The sequence below is a fragment of the Ranitomeya variabilis genome, chromosome 6 (genome assembly GCF_051348905.1).
Source record: "Ranitomeya variabilis isolate aRanVar5 chromosome 6, aRanVar5.hap1, whole genome shotgun sequence".
NCBI classification, from domain to species: domain Eukaryota; kingdom Metazoa; phylum Chordata; class Amphibia; order Anura; family Dendrobatidae; genus Ranitomeya; species Ranitomeya variabilis.
In genome coordinates, this window is record NC_135237.1 from 190,378,528 (window position 1) to 190,396,388 (window position 17,861).

Consider the following 17,861-nt stretch of genomic DNA (forward strand, 5'->3'; position numbering starts at 1 on the left):
TTTGCAGGGACCCGAACTAAAAGAGCCACCTTGACAGAATGCAGCATTAGAGCTGCACAATTTGGCTCTTTTAGTTACAAATGCCTGGGGGAGGGGGAAGGGGGTGACAGGTTCCCTTTAATTAAACTGATAGGACTTGATTTGGAAAGGCACACACCTGTCTATATAAGACCTCACAGATCACAGTGCATGTCAGACCAAATGAGGATCATGAGGTCAAAGGAACTGGCCAAGGAGCTCAGAGACAGAATTGTGGCAAGGCACAGAACAGGCCAAGGTTAAAACAGAATTTCTGCAGTACTCAAGGTTCCTAAGTTCACAGTGGCCTCCATAATCCTTAAATGGAAGAAATTTGGGACCACCAGAAGTCTTCCTAGACCTGGCCATTCAGCCAAACTGAGCAATCGTGCGAGAAGAGCCTTGGTGAGAGAGGTGAAGAAGAACCCCAAGATCACTGTAGCTGAGCTCCAGAGATGCAGTAGGGAGATGGGAGAAATTCCACAAAGTCAACTATCACTGCAGCCCTCCACCAGTCAGGCAGAGTTAAGGCAGAGTAGTCCGACGGAAGCCTCTCCTTAGTGCAAAACATACGAAAGCCCGCATAGAGTTTGCTAAAAAAAAAACACATGAAGCTGAGCAAAGGTTCTGAATACTTATGACCATCTAATATTTCAGTTTTTTTTTTTTAAAAATTTGCAAAAATTACTGCATTTGTTTTTTCCAGTCAAGATGGGGCGCAGAGTGTACATAAACGAGAAAAAAATAGCTTTTTTGAATTTACCAAATGGCTGCAATGAAACAGAGTGTAAAATGTATAAGGCTCTGAATACTTTCCGTACCCAGTGTACGTTTACATGATCAAGAACATATTTATTGTTTATCAGGATTCATAGAAGTCTTACCTAGCACAATGAAAAGGAATCAATTTTTCTTCTATCCACTAACACAGCCATGTTACAAATGAGAGCAGTATTGCAGTAATCAATCGTGCTTTGTTTGATTGGTGACTAAAACCTCCTTGTCCTTCCATACTTGGTACATGGTCACCATGATTGCGCAAACCAGTCATAATCGACACCGGTCTGAGTAACGAGGGACCTAAGAAAAGTGAAGCTGTTGACCAGTTCTACTACTTCATTGTTGATGTTTATGTGGACGTCCTCATTGGTAGTAGTCATGATTTTGGTCTTCTTGATTTTCAGGAAAAGTCCCATCTCCTCAATTTCTTCTTTCAACTTCATGACCTGCTTTTTCAGATCCTTCTCACTCTCTGACTGCGTGGCTACATCATCTGCTATCTCAGATTGCAGAAGAATCATCAGCAAATTTTCACCCCAACATTAGAATGATCTCAAATCAAGCTTCATCATGAATACTATTCTGTATCACAATACCTGATTCGCACTGTAGCTTCTTATCTGTTGTAGAGAAACCTGGTAAGCCCAAACACTTTCTACTGTGTTGAGCACAATAAATTAAAAGTGTATTATTAAAAAATTAACAAAACTACAAAGACAGAAAAATTCACAAGGCTTTAAGGACTAAAGAATGGAAGAGGGGAAAGAATGTACACAGAATTTCTGTCAGTCAGATAGATAACTTAACATGCAGCTGGACCATAATACTGCTCTGCAAGAAAACTAAGCCCTGGCTGGTGGGTATTCCGCTGTATAGGGACATTGCTGAGAAGTCACAGCACAGTGCATGAGGCATTGGTGCAGACCTCATACCAACCCCCCCCCCCAAAAAAAAAGGGGGTTGTAGCAAGTATACATTGATAGTATACAAAATAACTTACTGCTCCCTAAGGGTTCAACCCCTGATCCTGAGATGGGAGCTCTGCAGCGCTCCTTCTGAATTGAGTGGAGCTCATGCTTGCTTAACTCCCCTCCATTTTTTTCTTTGGGACTGCTGGAAATTGCCAGGGGCAGAGCTCAGCTGTCACTGTCAGTTCAATAGAAAATAAATTATTAGAAGAGCAAGTTCGACAACAAGAATTTCAACCCATTTTTTTAGGCTGAAATTGCCCCTCTCGGCTTATACTCGAGTCATTCCCAGGGGTCGGCAGCTTTCTAATCATACTCACCTGCTCCTGGCGCGGTCCCTGCACATCCCTGGTTCTCTGGGTGCTGACATCTTCTTCCTGTATTGAGTGGTCACATGGTACCGCTCATTACAGTAATGAATGAACCATGGTGCGAGCGATGTTCTTTGATTTCTCGAGTGCATTTAATTCCCTGCAGCCACCTTTACTACACAAAAAGATGACTGATATGAAGGTGGAGGTGGGGATGAGAAATTGGATAACTGACTACCTATCAGATCGGCCACAGTTTGTACAGATGGGAGCAGTTGTGTCAAGCAGATTATTGAGCAGTGTAGGTGCCCCCCAGGGAACGGTGCTTGCACCCTTTCTATTCACACTGTATACATCGGACATTCAGTATAAATCTGATCTTTGCCACCTTCAAAAATTTTCGGATGACTCCGTGGTTGTGGGATGTATTAGGGGAGATCGGGGGGATGAGAAATATAGAAGGGTGGTGTCGAATTTCGTGGATTGGTGCAATGGTAACTATCTACAACTAAATGTTAAGAAAACCAAGGAGTTGGTGGCCAACTATAGCAGGATTAAGTTGGAATGCTTACCGATCACTATTGCTGGTCAGGAGGTAGAGCAGGTGGATGAGTTATAAATATTTGGGGGTCCATTTGGATAGCAAACTGGACTGGAGATGCCACTCAGAGACTGTCTACAAGAAGGGGATGAGCAGATTGTATTTCCTAAGGAAACTGAGGTCTTTTAATGTGTGCAGCAAAATGTTAGAAATGTTCTACCAGTCTGTGGTGGCAAGTGCCATCTTTTTTGCAATCATATGCTGGGGTAATAGTGTGCGGGCCTCTGATGCTAATAAGCTGAATAGGATTATCAAAAAGGCAAGCTCTGCTGTCGGCTGCAATCTGGACTCTCTTGAGGAGGTAGTGGAGAGAAGAACTCTGAGAAAGTGTAGGGCAATTATGAACAATAATGCACATCCACTATATGAGCTATTCATGAGACAGAAGAGCACCTTCAGTAACCGGCTAATACTTCTGAGGTGTAAGAAGGAAAAATTTAGGAAATCATTTGTGCCAACTGCTATGGGGATGTACAACAATAACATTAGGGTTAAATCACAAAGGGGATTGTCTACTTTATTTCTTCTACTTTTCAGTTCACCCGCTGTGTATGTCCTATTCTAATGTATAATGTCCTTCTGTCAACAAACTGTCATGTCAATTAAGTAATTCATTTTATGATTCTTATGATGTAAGTTGTGCTGCTGTGATACCATAATTTCCCACGGGATCAATAAAGTGTATCGTATCGTATCGAATACGGACCCGACTCCACTCCCATAGGGGTGGAGCCGCATATTCATTACTCTAATGAGCGGTACAGGTGACCGCTCAAGTCAGCGTCCAGAGAACCAGGGACATGCAGGGACCGCGCCAGGAGCAGGTGAGTATGACGGGGGCAGTGCATGATATTCACCTGTCCCCCGTTGGCGCCGCTCCGTCTTCCGCGTCCTCTACAGTGATCATCAGGTCAGAGGGTGCGATGACGCTATTAGTGAGCGCGCCGCCCTCTGCCTGAACGTCAGTGCAGAGGACGCGGAAGACACAGTGGCGCCGACGGTGGAACGCGGACAGGTGACTATAGCAAGTGCCGGGGGCCTGAGCGACGAGAGGTGAGTATGTGATTTTTTTTATTTATTTTTTTAATCGCAGCAACAGCATATGGGGCATAATAGTCTATGGAGCATCGTATGGGGCCATAATCAGCATTTGTGCAGCATTATATGGGGCAAACATTAGTGGTGAGAGAATATACTCGTTACTCGAGATTTCCCGAGCACGCTCGGGTGCCTTCCGAGTATTTTTTAGTGCTCGGAGTTTTAGTTTTTAGCGCCGCAGCTGAATGATTTACATCTGTTAGCCAGCATAAGTACATGTGGGGGTTGCCTGTCTATGGAGCATCTTATGGGGCCATAATCAACATTTGTGCAGCATTATATGGGGCATATTTTAATATGTAGCATCTTATGGGGCCCATCATGAACTGTATGGAGCATTATATGGGGCTCCTGATTCAATATGGATATTCAAAAACACTTAACCTACTGATTTCTCAATTAATTTTACTTTTATTGGTACCTATTTTTATTTTTGACATTTACCAGTAGCTGCTGCATTTCCCACCCTAGGCTTATACTCAAGTCATTAAGTTTTCCCCGTTTTTTGTGGCAAAATTAGGGGTCTCGGCTTATACTCGAGTATATACGGTACATTAGCATTATTCATGCTGATGTATTTGACTACCTGAGAAGGTTTTTTCTTGTATAGGCTTGGCCCTGCAAGAGATTTACACAGGACCAGTCCAACTATATGAATGGATTGGTACCAGTAAATTTACTGCTTTTCATTTGTTCACAGCACTCGTTTTGCACCTATATCACGATACTTTTAATCTAAGATAGTAAAGGTTATTTTTTAGTTTATTCCAACTTGTTTGGCTATATTTGGTATAATTCTATTGGATCGTTATAGAGATTTCCCTAGCTTATACCGAAATCAAAGAGCAGCAGCTCTCCCTTATTGCGGGTGTCAGTTTCATCCAAAAAGCTGGAGCCGACATTGCTGGAATGGGAGTATAGGTAGTATTATTTTACATGGGGAAATACAATGATTGTAAAGAGGTTGTCCAAGTACTGGACAAGCCATTTAACGCCTCCATCAGAAAGTCTAATTTTCAAGTGTTCTAAAATGCACTTGGAGGAAAAAAAAAAATCACAGTTATCTCCTTTATGACCGTATGATTTTCTGTTTTTTAACTTTTGTCTAATTCTCCCCTTCTTCCAAGACCTATAGAGAGAATTTATTCTCGTTTTTCAACGCAAAGATGCAAAGTGATGTGAAATGGTTAAAAAAAAACACCACAATCTCGACACTGAATTTTGGGTTTTGGTTTTACAATGTTCATTGTGCAGTAAAAATCTAATTGTTGGGGTCATTACAACTAGGGCAATACCAAATTTACAAGGGATTTTATATTTCAGTGGTTTAAAAAAAATGTAAACTTTGTTTCATGCCTTCATTATCTAAGACCTGTAACTTTTATTTCACTGACAACGGGGACCTGTGCGACAGCTTGGTTTTTTGTTTGCAAGGTGAGATGTAGTTTTTATTCACTGCACTTTGGAGTACGTATGTTTTTGAGGAGGAAAAAACACTACTTATTTTGAAATTTGTTCATATATTTTATATAGATTAATGGAAACATATTCATCTGACTAAAGAAAAAAAACAGTATACGTTACCCCGAGTAGAGTCCCAATCTATGCCACCAGCATTCACGATACAGAATGTGCAGGTAGTTTAACACTTTAAAATGATAGAATTAGATATACCGGTAATACACGTTCCCTGCAGATACACCTCCAGGACTACAATAATGTCCAGTTTGCTCTAGTAGCCATGTTCTGAAGCATCCAGGAAAGAAGAAGGGGCATCTCTTTGCCCAACGGTGGCATCCATCAACCACAGATTTTTTTTTTTTTTTACACATAAAAATCAGTTAATATAAAAGATTTTTACTGGACCCTGGGGACTGGAAAAGCATATTCAGCTATGTTATGCCAAACTTACACTAGCCAGAGTCCAAAAGGACATATTTTTTGGCTTCTATGTTGCAATAATGCAGTATGGATACACTAACCATAATGAAATATGTGATGTTTGTACTGTCCTAGAATTAGCCCAATACTCTATTTATGCATGGAAACAATACTATAAGAAATAGTCATATTTCTCTGCATAAACAGCGAGTTCCTAAGATTACATATGCCAATACACTACAGAATTGATACAAACTCCTTCATGGCTAAAAACACTCAACTATGGGCAGAACGGTGGCTCAGTGGTAAGCACGGCAGCCTTGCAGAGCACCAAGGACAATATCTGCAAGTAGTTTGTATGTTCTCCCCGTGTTTGTGTGGGTTTCCTCCGGGCACGCCGGTTTCCTCTCACATTCCAACAACATACTGATAGGGATTCTAGATTGTGAGCCCCATTGGGGACAGCGATGATGATGAGTGCAAACTGTAAAGCGCTGCAGAATATGTTAGCGCTATATAAAAATAAAGAAAAATAAAGAATTATGCTAGGGGGAGTATTTTTACCCTGCAGCAAAAAATGTAGTGCAACCACAGTACATTACCAGATAAAAATGAAGGTACGCCAAAAGAACCAGACTAGCACGTGCCTCAGCATGCATGTCATTTTTCCAGTTAAGCCTGCAACTAATGGATGTGTCTACAAGAACTCATGATAGGACTCTTGATTTTTGCCCCCAAGTGAGCAAAAGGATGAAGTACTGCCACCGTCAGCCACTGCTGGTACACTTACACCAGTGGATAAAAGTCACGTGTGGTCATCGTATATGATTCAGAGGATTTTCATTTTACTACTATCAGGCACTTGTCTGCTTTCCAATCTAACAAACAGAAACGTCAGACCAGCCGGCCAAAGCTCATTCGGAGGACTTTTAAAATTCAGACCCTGTTTTTGCTGTGTAATTAAAGGTAAATCCCACCTCTCTTGCTATGTGACTCAGGGCCTCGTCTTCTGCGGAGAATCTGTCTTTAATTTGAGTACGTTTCCTTCCAGATCCAGGAGTCCCCATTTTTAATCCAATTCAAATTTTCCGATTCTTTGTGCCAAATTTCCAGCTGCCAGTCTGCAAAGAATGACACATAAAACATTAGACTTCTAGATACAGATGCATATAGAGTCTATTCTAAAAGATTCTCTCCTATAATGTATCTCAAGGTGTCAGCCAGCAAGGAATATGAGCGATGCACTCATTGTATGTTGTAACAGAAGGAAAGCAGTGTCTATAGTAGGATCTGGACAGTCGCTGTCACAGTGCTGTGTGCAGAAAGATATGATCCCGCCGCAGAAGATTGAGTGAAGTCGCCTATAGGGAGAAGTAATGGGCAGCACATCTTCTGTCCATGAACATGCACGGTTATACATGGACACCAGACCACCACCAGGTTATCAAATGCTTATTCAATTAGCACACCAGTCTGATCACCTCCACAGCAAATGTCCTGTTTATAAATATGATGTAAAAAAACAAACTACGGTACCCATGACTTGCATCTGAATCCTCACTTCTTTAATGCGAAAAATGAAAATAAAAGCTTCCTAAAAGTGTCACTCTCAACTGCTCTGTCATAAATTAGCAAAGGCACAAGTTAAGAAAAATAATAGGTAAGCATCCCCTTCAAGTACTGACGTGTATGCATTTATTTCACCATGGATTACACCCATCGCAATGCATAGATTTAAAGAGTACCTGTCCATACAATTAACCCTCCTAAGCCATCTATGGGCACGTAGGTAATAGAAAGTACAATAAAATTACATGAATCTGCCTCTAGTTTATTGTAACTCAAAGGAGGAGTTACCAGTGTGAGACATGTGGATCAAGAGAGCAGCCTGTCAGTCATTACATGTCTCACACTGGTAACGCTCCATTCATTTAAAATAATCTCTGGAGGCAGATTCTCAGGGAGATCAGTGTACGGTCCATGGATATTAACAGCTCATTTATAAGAAAAAAACATTGATTTCTCTAGATTAAAATTTGGATTACAGATATCAAGGTATCATTTTATTCAGCTTCCTATGACCTACATGACCATATAAACAGCTCAGGAGGATGGATCACAGTGGCTGATTCTCTCTATAAATCAATTACAAATTTGCACTTAACGCTACTTTCACACTAGCGTCGGGCACTGTACGTCGCAATGCGTCGTTGTGGAGAAAAAACGCATCCTGCAAAGTTGCCCGCAGGACGCGTTTTTTTTCCATAGACTTTTATTAGCGACGCATTGCGACACAGTGCCACACGTGTTATGGCGGACCGTCGGCACAAAAAAAGTTACATGTAACGTTTTTTTGCACGTCGTGCCCGCCATTTTCGACCGCGCATGCGCTGCCGAAACTCCGCCCCCTCCTCCCCGGACCTTACAATGGGGCAGCGGAAGCGTCGTATGCCCACGTCGGGCATTTTTTTCACAGTATGCGTCGGTACGTCGGGCCGACGCAGCGCGATGGCCCTGTAACGACGCTAGTGTGAAAGCAGCCTAAGGCTACTTTCACACTTGCGTTTTTCAGTTTCCGTCACAATCCGTTGTTTTTTGAGTATGCAGGATCCTGCAAAAAAATTTGCAGGATCCTGCATTTTCCCATAGACTTGTATTAGTGATGGATTGTGGCCATCCGTCACGTCCGTTGTGCACTGGATCTGTCGTGTTTTGGCGGACCGTCAGCACGAAAAAAGTTCAATGTAACGTTTTTTCGTACATCAGATCCGCCATTTCCTACCGCGCATGTGGGGCTGGAACTCTGCCCCCTCCTCCCCAGGACTTAGAATGGGCAGCGGATGCGTTGAAAAACGGCATCCGCTGCCCACGTTCTGCCCAATTTGCACAACGTCCGTCAGTACGTCGCGACGATGCTTTGGGACGGCCGCGTACCGACGCAAGTGTGAAAGTAGCCTAACACTGAACACTGAAAATGTTGCCTTAGATTTAAATGAGGATTTGCCTAGTCTCATAAAAACTGTCTAAAAGACAGGAATAAAAAAAAGTTACATTTCCAAAAATGATGTTGAATTGCATTTTAACTCAATTTTACTTAGGCTACGTTCACATTAGCGTTAAGCTAATGTGCGTCGGGTTTGCGTCGGCGACGCAGCGGCGACGCATGCGTCATGCGCCCCCTATACTTAACATGGGGGACGCATGCGTTTTTTTTTGTTGCGTTGTGCCACACATGCGTCTTTTTTGCCGCAAGCGTCGGACCAAGAAAACGCAACAAGTTGCATTTTTCTTGCGTCCGATTTTCTGCAAAAACCGACGCATGCGTCGCAAAACGCCGCGTTTTTGCGTGCGTTGTGCGTTGCGTCGCCGACGCAGCGGCGCACAACGCTAGTGTGAACGTAGCCTTACCACTGATATAAATCTGCTGAGAAGATTTGAGTTTTTTGTTTTCTGAATTGCACAAAGCAAATGACCTGACAAGAATTGGTGTCTTACAACTACTTTAGAAGCTAGCTCACGTTTACAAGAACATTGCATTGTAAAGAATGATTGGCAGAAATCAGTGGTACAAGCAGGGCCGGACTGGCCATCTGGCAATTCTGGCAAATGTCAGAAGGGCCTGTCTGGTCGTGGGCTGCCTTGTCTGCTACATTATTAACAGAATCGGTGTTCTCAAGCCACCCATACTGTTAAGAGTTGAGACGGAGGTATCATTAGAAATATTGGTCTTGTAGTAAATCCTGCTTTTCAGGGTAATATTAGTAAAATATCCCATCTGGTGCTTGGTGATGGGGACAGCATGGGCCTGTGTGATTTCAAATGCCAGGGTTGAATTTCAGTCCCAGTCCGTACCTGGGTAGAAGTGAAGATACAAAGCAATTAGTGAAAGGAGGGGAGGCTGCAGCAGGATCCTCAGTGTGCAGTCACTTGCATGCTGAGAGATGAGGGGAGGATAGACCACTAATGGTCAGAGTACACATTATACAGCTCCTACACCACATCAGGAAAAACCCACCCGCACAGCTAGCTGGGACAGGGAAAATGTACATTCATGGCCCATGCACACTAACATTTTATGAGCTTTTTGCAATCTCTAAGTCGAAAATAATAATATGCCATCCATAAACTTCTATGAGATCCAGTATCCCACTGGAGGTGCAGCAAAGAAAGGACCTGGGACAGGCACATCAAACTAAAGATGTCCTTATCTGACACGCAAATATGCAATGTCACATACAAACACCGTATTTCAGGACTGCACAAGTCCTTTCTTCAGGTCAGGATTTATCTTTTCTTTTTTTTTGTTAATAGAGGAAATCTCACCATTAAGTACATACTGCCGACATCATACAATAGTGGATCGAAGAACATACAGTTATATGAAAAAGTTTGGGCACCCCTATTAATCTTAAAGGGCACCTGTCACCCCGTTTTTTCCGTATGAGATAAAAATACTGTTAAATAGGGCCTGAGCTGTGCATTTCAACAGTGTATTTTGTGGACCCCGTTTCCCCACCTATGCTGCCAAAATACATTACCAAAGTAGCCGTTTTCGCCTGTCAATCAGGCAGGTCTGGTCAAAAGGGCGTGGCATCTTCCCCCAGATCTTGCTTAGTTTTCCGTTGGAGGCGTAGTGGTTTGCGCATGCCCAAGGTCCCGAATCCACTGCACAGGGGAGTGAAAACAGCGCGATGTGTTCTATTTCCCTGTTGATCGGTGGGGGCGGCCATCTTCCTTTGGCCGCGCGTGCGCAGATGGAGCGCTCTGCTGCCCGCGGCTTCAGGAAAATGGCCGCGGGATGCCGCGCGTGCGCAGATGGAGATCGCGGCGGCCATTTTCCTGAAGCCGAGATGCGAATTAGCTTTTCATAAATCTTGCTATTATGTGCCACTGAAAACATCTACTGTGTTTATTTTAGCAATATTACCTTTTATCATGCTGTAGCAGCACATTTTTAGTGCTGTATCCAGCTCTCATGGGGTTAATCGACAACTTCCTTTCTCCTGAGTTATTGTGCTCTAAGGCTAGTTTCACATTAGCGTTTGCATGAGCTGCGGACTTCCTCCGTGAAGCCCCGCCCCCGGCCACACCTCCGCCGCTAGCTCCGCCTACTTCTGCATGGGGCCGGCCTGCGGCCTGCGTACCTATCTTTAATATTAGGTACGCAGGTCGTGCGGCTATATGCGGATGCTTCCGCATGCGTCATTTTGACGATGCGGAGAAAAAAAGAAATTGCTACAAGCTGCGTCCTACGCTGGTCAGGGCATCGTCAAAATGACGCATGCGGAAGCATCCGCATACAGCGGCACGACCTGCGTACCTAATGTTAAAGATAGCTATGCAGGCCGCATGCCGGCTGCATGCAGAAGTAGGCGGAGCTAGCGGCAGAGGTGCGGCCGAGGGCGGGGCTTCACGGAGGAAGTCCGCAGCCCTCCGCAGCTCATGCAAACGCTAATGTGAAACCGGCCTAATACTACAAGTTCCAGGATGCATTGCACTCGCCTGTAACTCTGCACCTGGCACACCCACTCCAAAACACACCCCAACCCCTCCCTCCTCTCCCCCCTCTATCTTCAAAAATTTTGTCATTTCTGTCCAACCTCCTCTTTTACATTTGTCCAACCCACATTCCATTACACACAGATAGATGGAGATAGATAGATAGATAGATAGATAGATATGGGATGGATAGATAGATACATACAGATATACCTATGTCTATTTCCATAGATATGTCCATATCCATGTTTCTAAACCCCTTCACCCCTGGAGCTTTTTTCGTTTATCGCTCCCCTTCTTTGCAGAGCCATAATTTTTCCGTCAATATGGCCATGTGAGGGCTTATTTTTTGGGGGACAAGTTCTACTTTTGAATGACACCATTGGTTTTACCATGTCGTGTAACAGAAAATGTGAAAAAAATTCAAAGGGCAATGAAATTGCAAAAAAAATGCAATCCCACACTTGTTTTTTGCTTGGCTTTTTTGCTAGGTTCACTAAATGCTAAGGCTGTGTGCACACGTTGCGGATTTGATTGCAGATCCGCAGCGTTTTTTGCCGCACAGAATTGCATCAAATCTGCAGTGTAGTGCACAACCAATATAAGTCTATGGGAGCCGCAGACTTGTGCACATGCTGCGGAAAAAGCCGCACCGAAACGCAGCTTTTTTTCTCGCAGAATGTCACTTCTTTTGTGCGGAACTGCAGCGTTTCTGCACCCTTAGACTTTCATTGAGTCGGGCACATCCGCAGCAAAACCGCAGATGTAAAAAAGATCGGCAGTTTTGCTGCGGATGTGGGTCCGAGAAACGCTGCAGTTCGGGAGGAGGGAAGTGTGTGGGCGGAATGTGTGACTGTGTGCGTGTTTGTGTGTGCTGGGTCTGCGGACTGTTCGGGTGTGTGCAGGACTGTTCGGGTGTGTGCAGGACTGTTCGGGTGTGTGCAGGACTGTTCGGGTGTGTGCAGGACTGTTCGGGTGTGTGCAGGACTGTTCGGGTGTGTGCAGGACTGTTCGGGTGTGTGCGGGGCTTTTCGGGTCGGGTAGGTGCCTGGCTGTTCGGGTGTGTGCAGGACTGTTCGGGTGTGTGCGGGGGGTCTTTTGGGGTGTGTGTGCAGGCATCATCCGATGGGACTACAAGTACGCAGCATCCAATCTGCAGCTCATTCGGATGTAATCCGGACAGTGGACACACACCCTACGCTATCCATACATCTATCAATAGATATATCTATCCAGATATATCTATAGATAGTGTGGCATAGCGACTGGTCATGTGATTGATGGATGGTATGTATCGCAGAGGTGGCTGGCCCTGTGATGGAAGCCTGGGTATGTTTTGCTCAAGCAGATCTACTGCTGAGGGATTTGTTTACATTAGGAAGGCTTCCAAGTGATTGGAGAGATGGGTTGGTTCAGTCACCTACAAACCCACCCAAAGAGGCGTGTCTGTACACGTAAGATGGTTTTGTGTGTGAGGACCTGTGGTGATGTCACGATCACCTGACTAGCCATGTGACAGGTACCTGGGTGTGGTTACACCTATGTAAGGAGGTGTGTGTAGCACATGGAGAGAGTGTGTGGGTGTGTGTCAGAGTGGACACACTTCCAGGTGTCCTGGCTGGACACTGCAGAGTGGCCTGTGTGTTGGACGGTTCCAAGTGGGGACAGACGTCCTGAATAACACAGAGACCATCTTTAGGCTGGAGAGCCTACGTGCTGGACATGGCACAGCCTGTATGCCTACAGGTCTGAGAGAGAGCGGAGCTCTATTATGAACATTGAGGAATCATCTGTCTGACGTAAGACTGTTTACCTGTTGTTCCTGTTGCAATGTGGTTTATGGAGCAATAAACCCTGTGAACTTTTAAGGAAACGTGTCTCCTGAGTGTCATCCGCCGCACCTAAGCGAGTGTCCCCTAGACCCGTAGCGGATGAAATGCTACAATAGATATATGAATAGATAGATGTATGCATCTATAGATCTATCTATATGTAGCTCTGTCTATCCATTTCAGCTATCATCTATCTGTCTATCTGTGTGTGTAATGGAGTGTGGGTTGGACAAATGTAAAAAAGGAGGTTGGACAATAATGACGTCACAAATCTTTTTTTTTTTTTGTTCAATAATACATCTTTATTTAGCTTTCAAAACCGCACCAAAAGTGAATTAAAAAATGCACCAAAAACTGCATAAAAACGCATAAAAACTGCATCAAAACCGCACCAAAATTGCATCAACACTGCACCAAAACCTGCATCAAAACTGCACCAAAAACTGCATCAAAACCGCACAAAAACCGCACCAAAAACTGCATGAAAAACGCACAAACTGCACCAAGAACTGCATCAAAACCGCACCAAAAACTGCATCAAAACTGCACCAAAAACTGCATCACAACCGCACCAAAAACTGCATCAAAACTGCACCAAAACCGCACCAAAAACTGCATCAAAACTGCAAAACTGCACCAGGTTTTGATGCAGTTTTTGATGCTGTTTTTGCTCGGTTTTGATGCAGTTTTTGGAAATAAATAAACAGAAAATGTGCATGATTTGAATGGAAACATGCATGAAAAAACGGAGGCCGGATTCATCATTTCACATCTCGTTTTTCGCCGGATCCATAACTGTGGGTTTTTTCGCCAGACAGAAAAACCGTTCCTCTGTATGTGTTTTCCATCAGGCGGAAAAAGCTTTTTTGACGGATCCGGCAAAAAACGGATGAAACGTGTGGCCATCAGGCGCAATCCGGCGCTAATACAATTCTATGAGAAAAAAACGGATCCGGCGGAAAAAACGGATCCGTTTTTTTCAAAACTCACCGGATTGTGCCTAACGGCAAAAACCTGATGTGTGAAAGCAGCCAGATATATGGATAGATAGATATATCTATAGATACATAGATGTATCTATAAATATATCTATAGATAGATATATCCATAGATATATAATAGAAAGGCCGATGTTTCTAAGGCTACTTTCACACTTGCGTTTTTAGCAATCCGTCGCAATCCATCTTTTTGGGAAAAAAACGGATCCTGCAAATGTGCTCGCAGGATGCGTTTTTTACCCATAGACTTGTATTAGCGACAGATGGCCACAAGTCACATCCATCGTGCAATGGATCCGTCGTGTTTTGGTGGACCGTTGGCACGAAAAAGCGTTCAAGTGAACTTTTTTTGTCCGTCGCGTCCGCCCCTTTCTACCGCGCATGCGCGGCCAAAACTCCGCCCCCTCCTCCCCGGACTTCAGAATGGGCAGCGGATGCGTTGAAAAACTGCATCCGCTGCCCACGTCGTGTACAAATTTCACAACGTGCGTCGGTACATAGGCCCGACGCATAGCGACGGACCCGTACCGACGCAAGTGTGAAAGAGGCCTTAATGAGCGTTTAATTTAATAAAAAAATGAAAAAAAACGGCGTGGGCTTCCACGGAATTTTCTGCACCAGAGGGGGAAAGCAGACGGCCGGGGGCCAAGATTTGTAGCATGCTATGAATATCAGCCCGCAGCTGTCTGCGTAGCCTTTACTGGCTATTAAAATAGGGGGACCCCCCCAAAAAAAATGACGTGAGGTCCCCCTATATTTTATAGCCAGAAAGGCTACGCTGACAGCTGCGGGCTGATATTCATAGCCTAGAGAGGGGCCATGGATATTGGTCCCCCCCGGCTACAAATACCAGTCCGCAGCTGCCACTGAAATGGCGCATCTGTAAGAGGTGCCAATTCCGGCACTTGGCCCCTCTCTTCCCACTCCCGTGCTTCGGTGGGATATGGGGTAATAAGGGGTTAATGTCACCTTGCTATTGTAAGGTGACATTAAGCCGGGTCAATAACGGAGAGGCGTCAATAAGACGCCTATCCATTATTAATCCAATACTAGTAAAGGGTTAATAAAACACACATTAGGAAAAAAGTATTTTAATATTCTTCATTTAACCATACTTACCATACTTCAGTGCCTGCAAAAAACGCAAAATAATAAACCGTATACTACCTGTCCGCCGTAGTCCAATTAATAACGAGTGTCCCACGACGATGTCCCCTATAGAACAGTGACATCGGGTGATGTCACTGCTCTATAGGACCCTCAATGACACACTGACAGGAGACAAGTTCAGAGTCTCACTTTATGGCATTTGCTGCATGGGAAATTTCTTACTCAGCAATGCCAAAAGTGAGACTAGGGACTATTTTCTCACAGGGGCGTAGGAATACATTGTGAGGAATACATTGTGGAAGGATACCTTCCATCATTGTATTCCTGGAGCCCCTGGGGAGCGGTCGCATCAGCTGATGCTCCTGCTCTCCACGAAAGATCGGCGAGGGACACTCGTTTTATTTGGATTTCTGCGGATCAGGGAGTATAGTATTTGTTTATTATTTTAATATTTTTTACAGGTGACACAGGCTTCGGGGAACAAAGTGACAAAGTGATGGTGAGTATGTACTCTGTTATATGTACTGTATGTCTGTATGTATGTTGTATGTATGTACTGTATGTGGCATGTTGCATGTCGTATGTCCCATGCCGTCGCATGTTGCATGTTACATGGTGCATGTCGTAGCATGTTGCATGTCGTCTCATGTTGCATGCCGCATGTTACATGTCGTATGCCGTCGCACGTCGTTGCATGTCGTCGCATGTTGCCGCATGTCACATGTCGTCGCATGTCGTCGAATGTTGCATGTAGTCGAATGTTGCATGTCACATGTCGTCGAATGTCACATGTTGTCACATGTCGCATGCCGTTGCATGTCGTCACATGTTGCATGTTACATGTTGTCACATGCCGTCGCACGTCGTTGCATGTTGTCACATGTTGCATGCCGTCGCATGTTGCATGTCACATGTCGCACGACGTTGCATGTCGTCGCATGTTGCATTTAACGTCTCATGTTGCATGTCGCATGTTGTCACGTCGTCGCATGTTGTCACATGTTGCATGTAACAGTTCGCATGTCGCATGCTGTCACATGTTGCGTGTTACATGTTGCATGTTACATGTTGTATGTCTGTATGTACTGTATGTCTGTATGTACTGTATATGTGGGTTGTTTTTTTTTACATTCAACACATAAGCCGGATGATGAGACTACTACTGTCCCATCATTGGCTAATGTGTCACTCACTGTCACTGTAGCAGGCATCGTCCGATGGGACTTGTAGTCCCATCGGACGATGCCTGAACACAGAGACACACAGCAATGACGCCCGCCCGCTGCAGACCCCAGCACAGCCAGCGGACCCACCGCACCGCCCGGCGCAGCCCCACGGCACAACCCGGCGCCGACACATCCCGGCGCAGGCACCGGCACATGCCGACACCAAGGCATATCCCGGCGCCGACACATCCCGGCACAGGCACATGCCGGCACCACGGCACATCCCGGGCCGACATCCCGGCGCAGGCACCGGCACATGCCGACACCAAGGCACATCCCGGCACCGGCACATGCCGGCACCACAGCACATCCCGGGCCAACACATCCCGGCACGGCAAATCCCGGCGCAGCACCACGGCACATCCCGTAGACTCCTTCGCGCCCGCCCATCCCAGAACATAGCGTTCACATACCTGCCTACTACCTAGCCCCGCCCGCCCCCAGCACAGCCCTGCAGCCCCCAGCCCAGTCACTCTTGATGAGTGACCGCTGTCTGTGGCGGCTGGGTCACGCCTGCTCATGACGTCACGTCAATTTCCAGATATAGAAAAAGAAGCAGCATCCATTCCAGGTGAAGAGAATATCCAAAATAGTCTTTATTCTGCCATCATATCGTACAACGTTTCGGCCATGTTGGCCTTTGTCAAGTATTACTGCTTTATCACACGTCAATTTCCAGAGTCTGGAAATTGACGTGACGTCGGTGGAAATAAGCGGCGGCTGCAGCCTGGGGGTCACGTGACCCGAACTCAGCCACCAGCATAGCGCCGCTCACAGGCGGAAACGGCAACGGAAGGTAATTACACAATTCATTAGGGGCCCCGGGGGAATACATTGGGGGATAAATTGAAAGTAGGGGACAGCCCCTTTAATGTTTTATAAAAATTGTTTTTTTTGCAACAGTTATTTCAGTTTCATATATCTAATAACTGTTGGACACAGTAATGTTTCTGCCTTGAAATGAGGTTTATTGTACGAACAGAAAATGTGCAATCTGCATTCAAACAAAATTTGACAGGTGCATAAGTATGGGCTCCTCACCAGAAAAGTGACATTAATATTTAGTAGATCTTCCTTTTGCAAAAATAACAGCCTCTAGTCGCTTCCTGTAGCTTTCAATGAGTTCCTGGATCCTGGAAGAAGGTATTTTTGACCATTCCTCTTTACAAACCAATTCCAGTTCAGTTAAGTTTGATGGTCGCCGAGCATTGTCAGCCCTCTTCAAATGATCCCACAGATGTTCAATGATATTCAGGTCTGGGGACTGGGATGGCCATTCCAGAACAGTGTAATTGTTCCTCTGCATGAATGCCTGAGTAGATTTGGAGCCGTGTTTTGGATAATTGTCTTGCTGAAAGATCCATCCCCTGCGTAACTTCAACTTTGCCACTGATTCATGAACATTATTGTCAAGAATCTGCTGATACTGAGAGGAATCCATGCGTCCCTCAACTTTAACAAGATTCCAGGTGCCGGCATTGGCCACACAGCCCCAAAGCATAATAGAACCTCCACCAAATTTTACTGTGGGTAGCAAGT

At 44.9% G+C, this 17,861-nt stretch overlaps 1 protein-coding gene across 5 annotated transcripts in view; it reads right to left on the minus strand.

The window, feature by feature from the left end:
• LRRFIP2 (LRR binding FLII interacting protein 2) overlaps positions 1 to 17,861 on the minus strand; it is a 195,256-nt gene that overhangs the window by 145,236 nt on the left and 32,159 nt on the right. For all 5 annotated transcript variants that reach the window (XM_077269333.1, XM_077269335.1, XM_077269334.1 and 2 more), the window contains exon 2: positions 6,635 to 6,778. In XM_077269333.1, coding sequence (XP_077125448.1) covers positions 6,635 to 6,724 — 90 coding nt within the window. In that variant the 5' untranslated portion in view covers positions 6,725 to 6,778. The remainder of the gene's footprint in view (positions 1 to 6,634; positions 6,779 to 17,861) is intronic.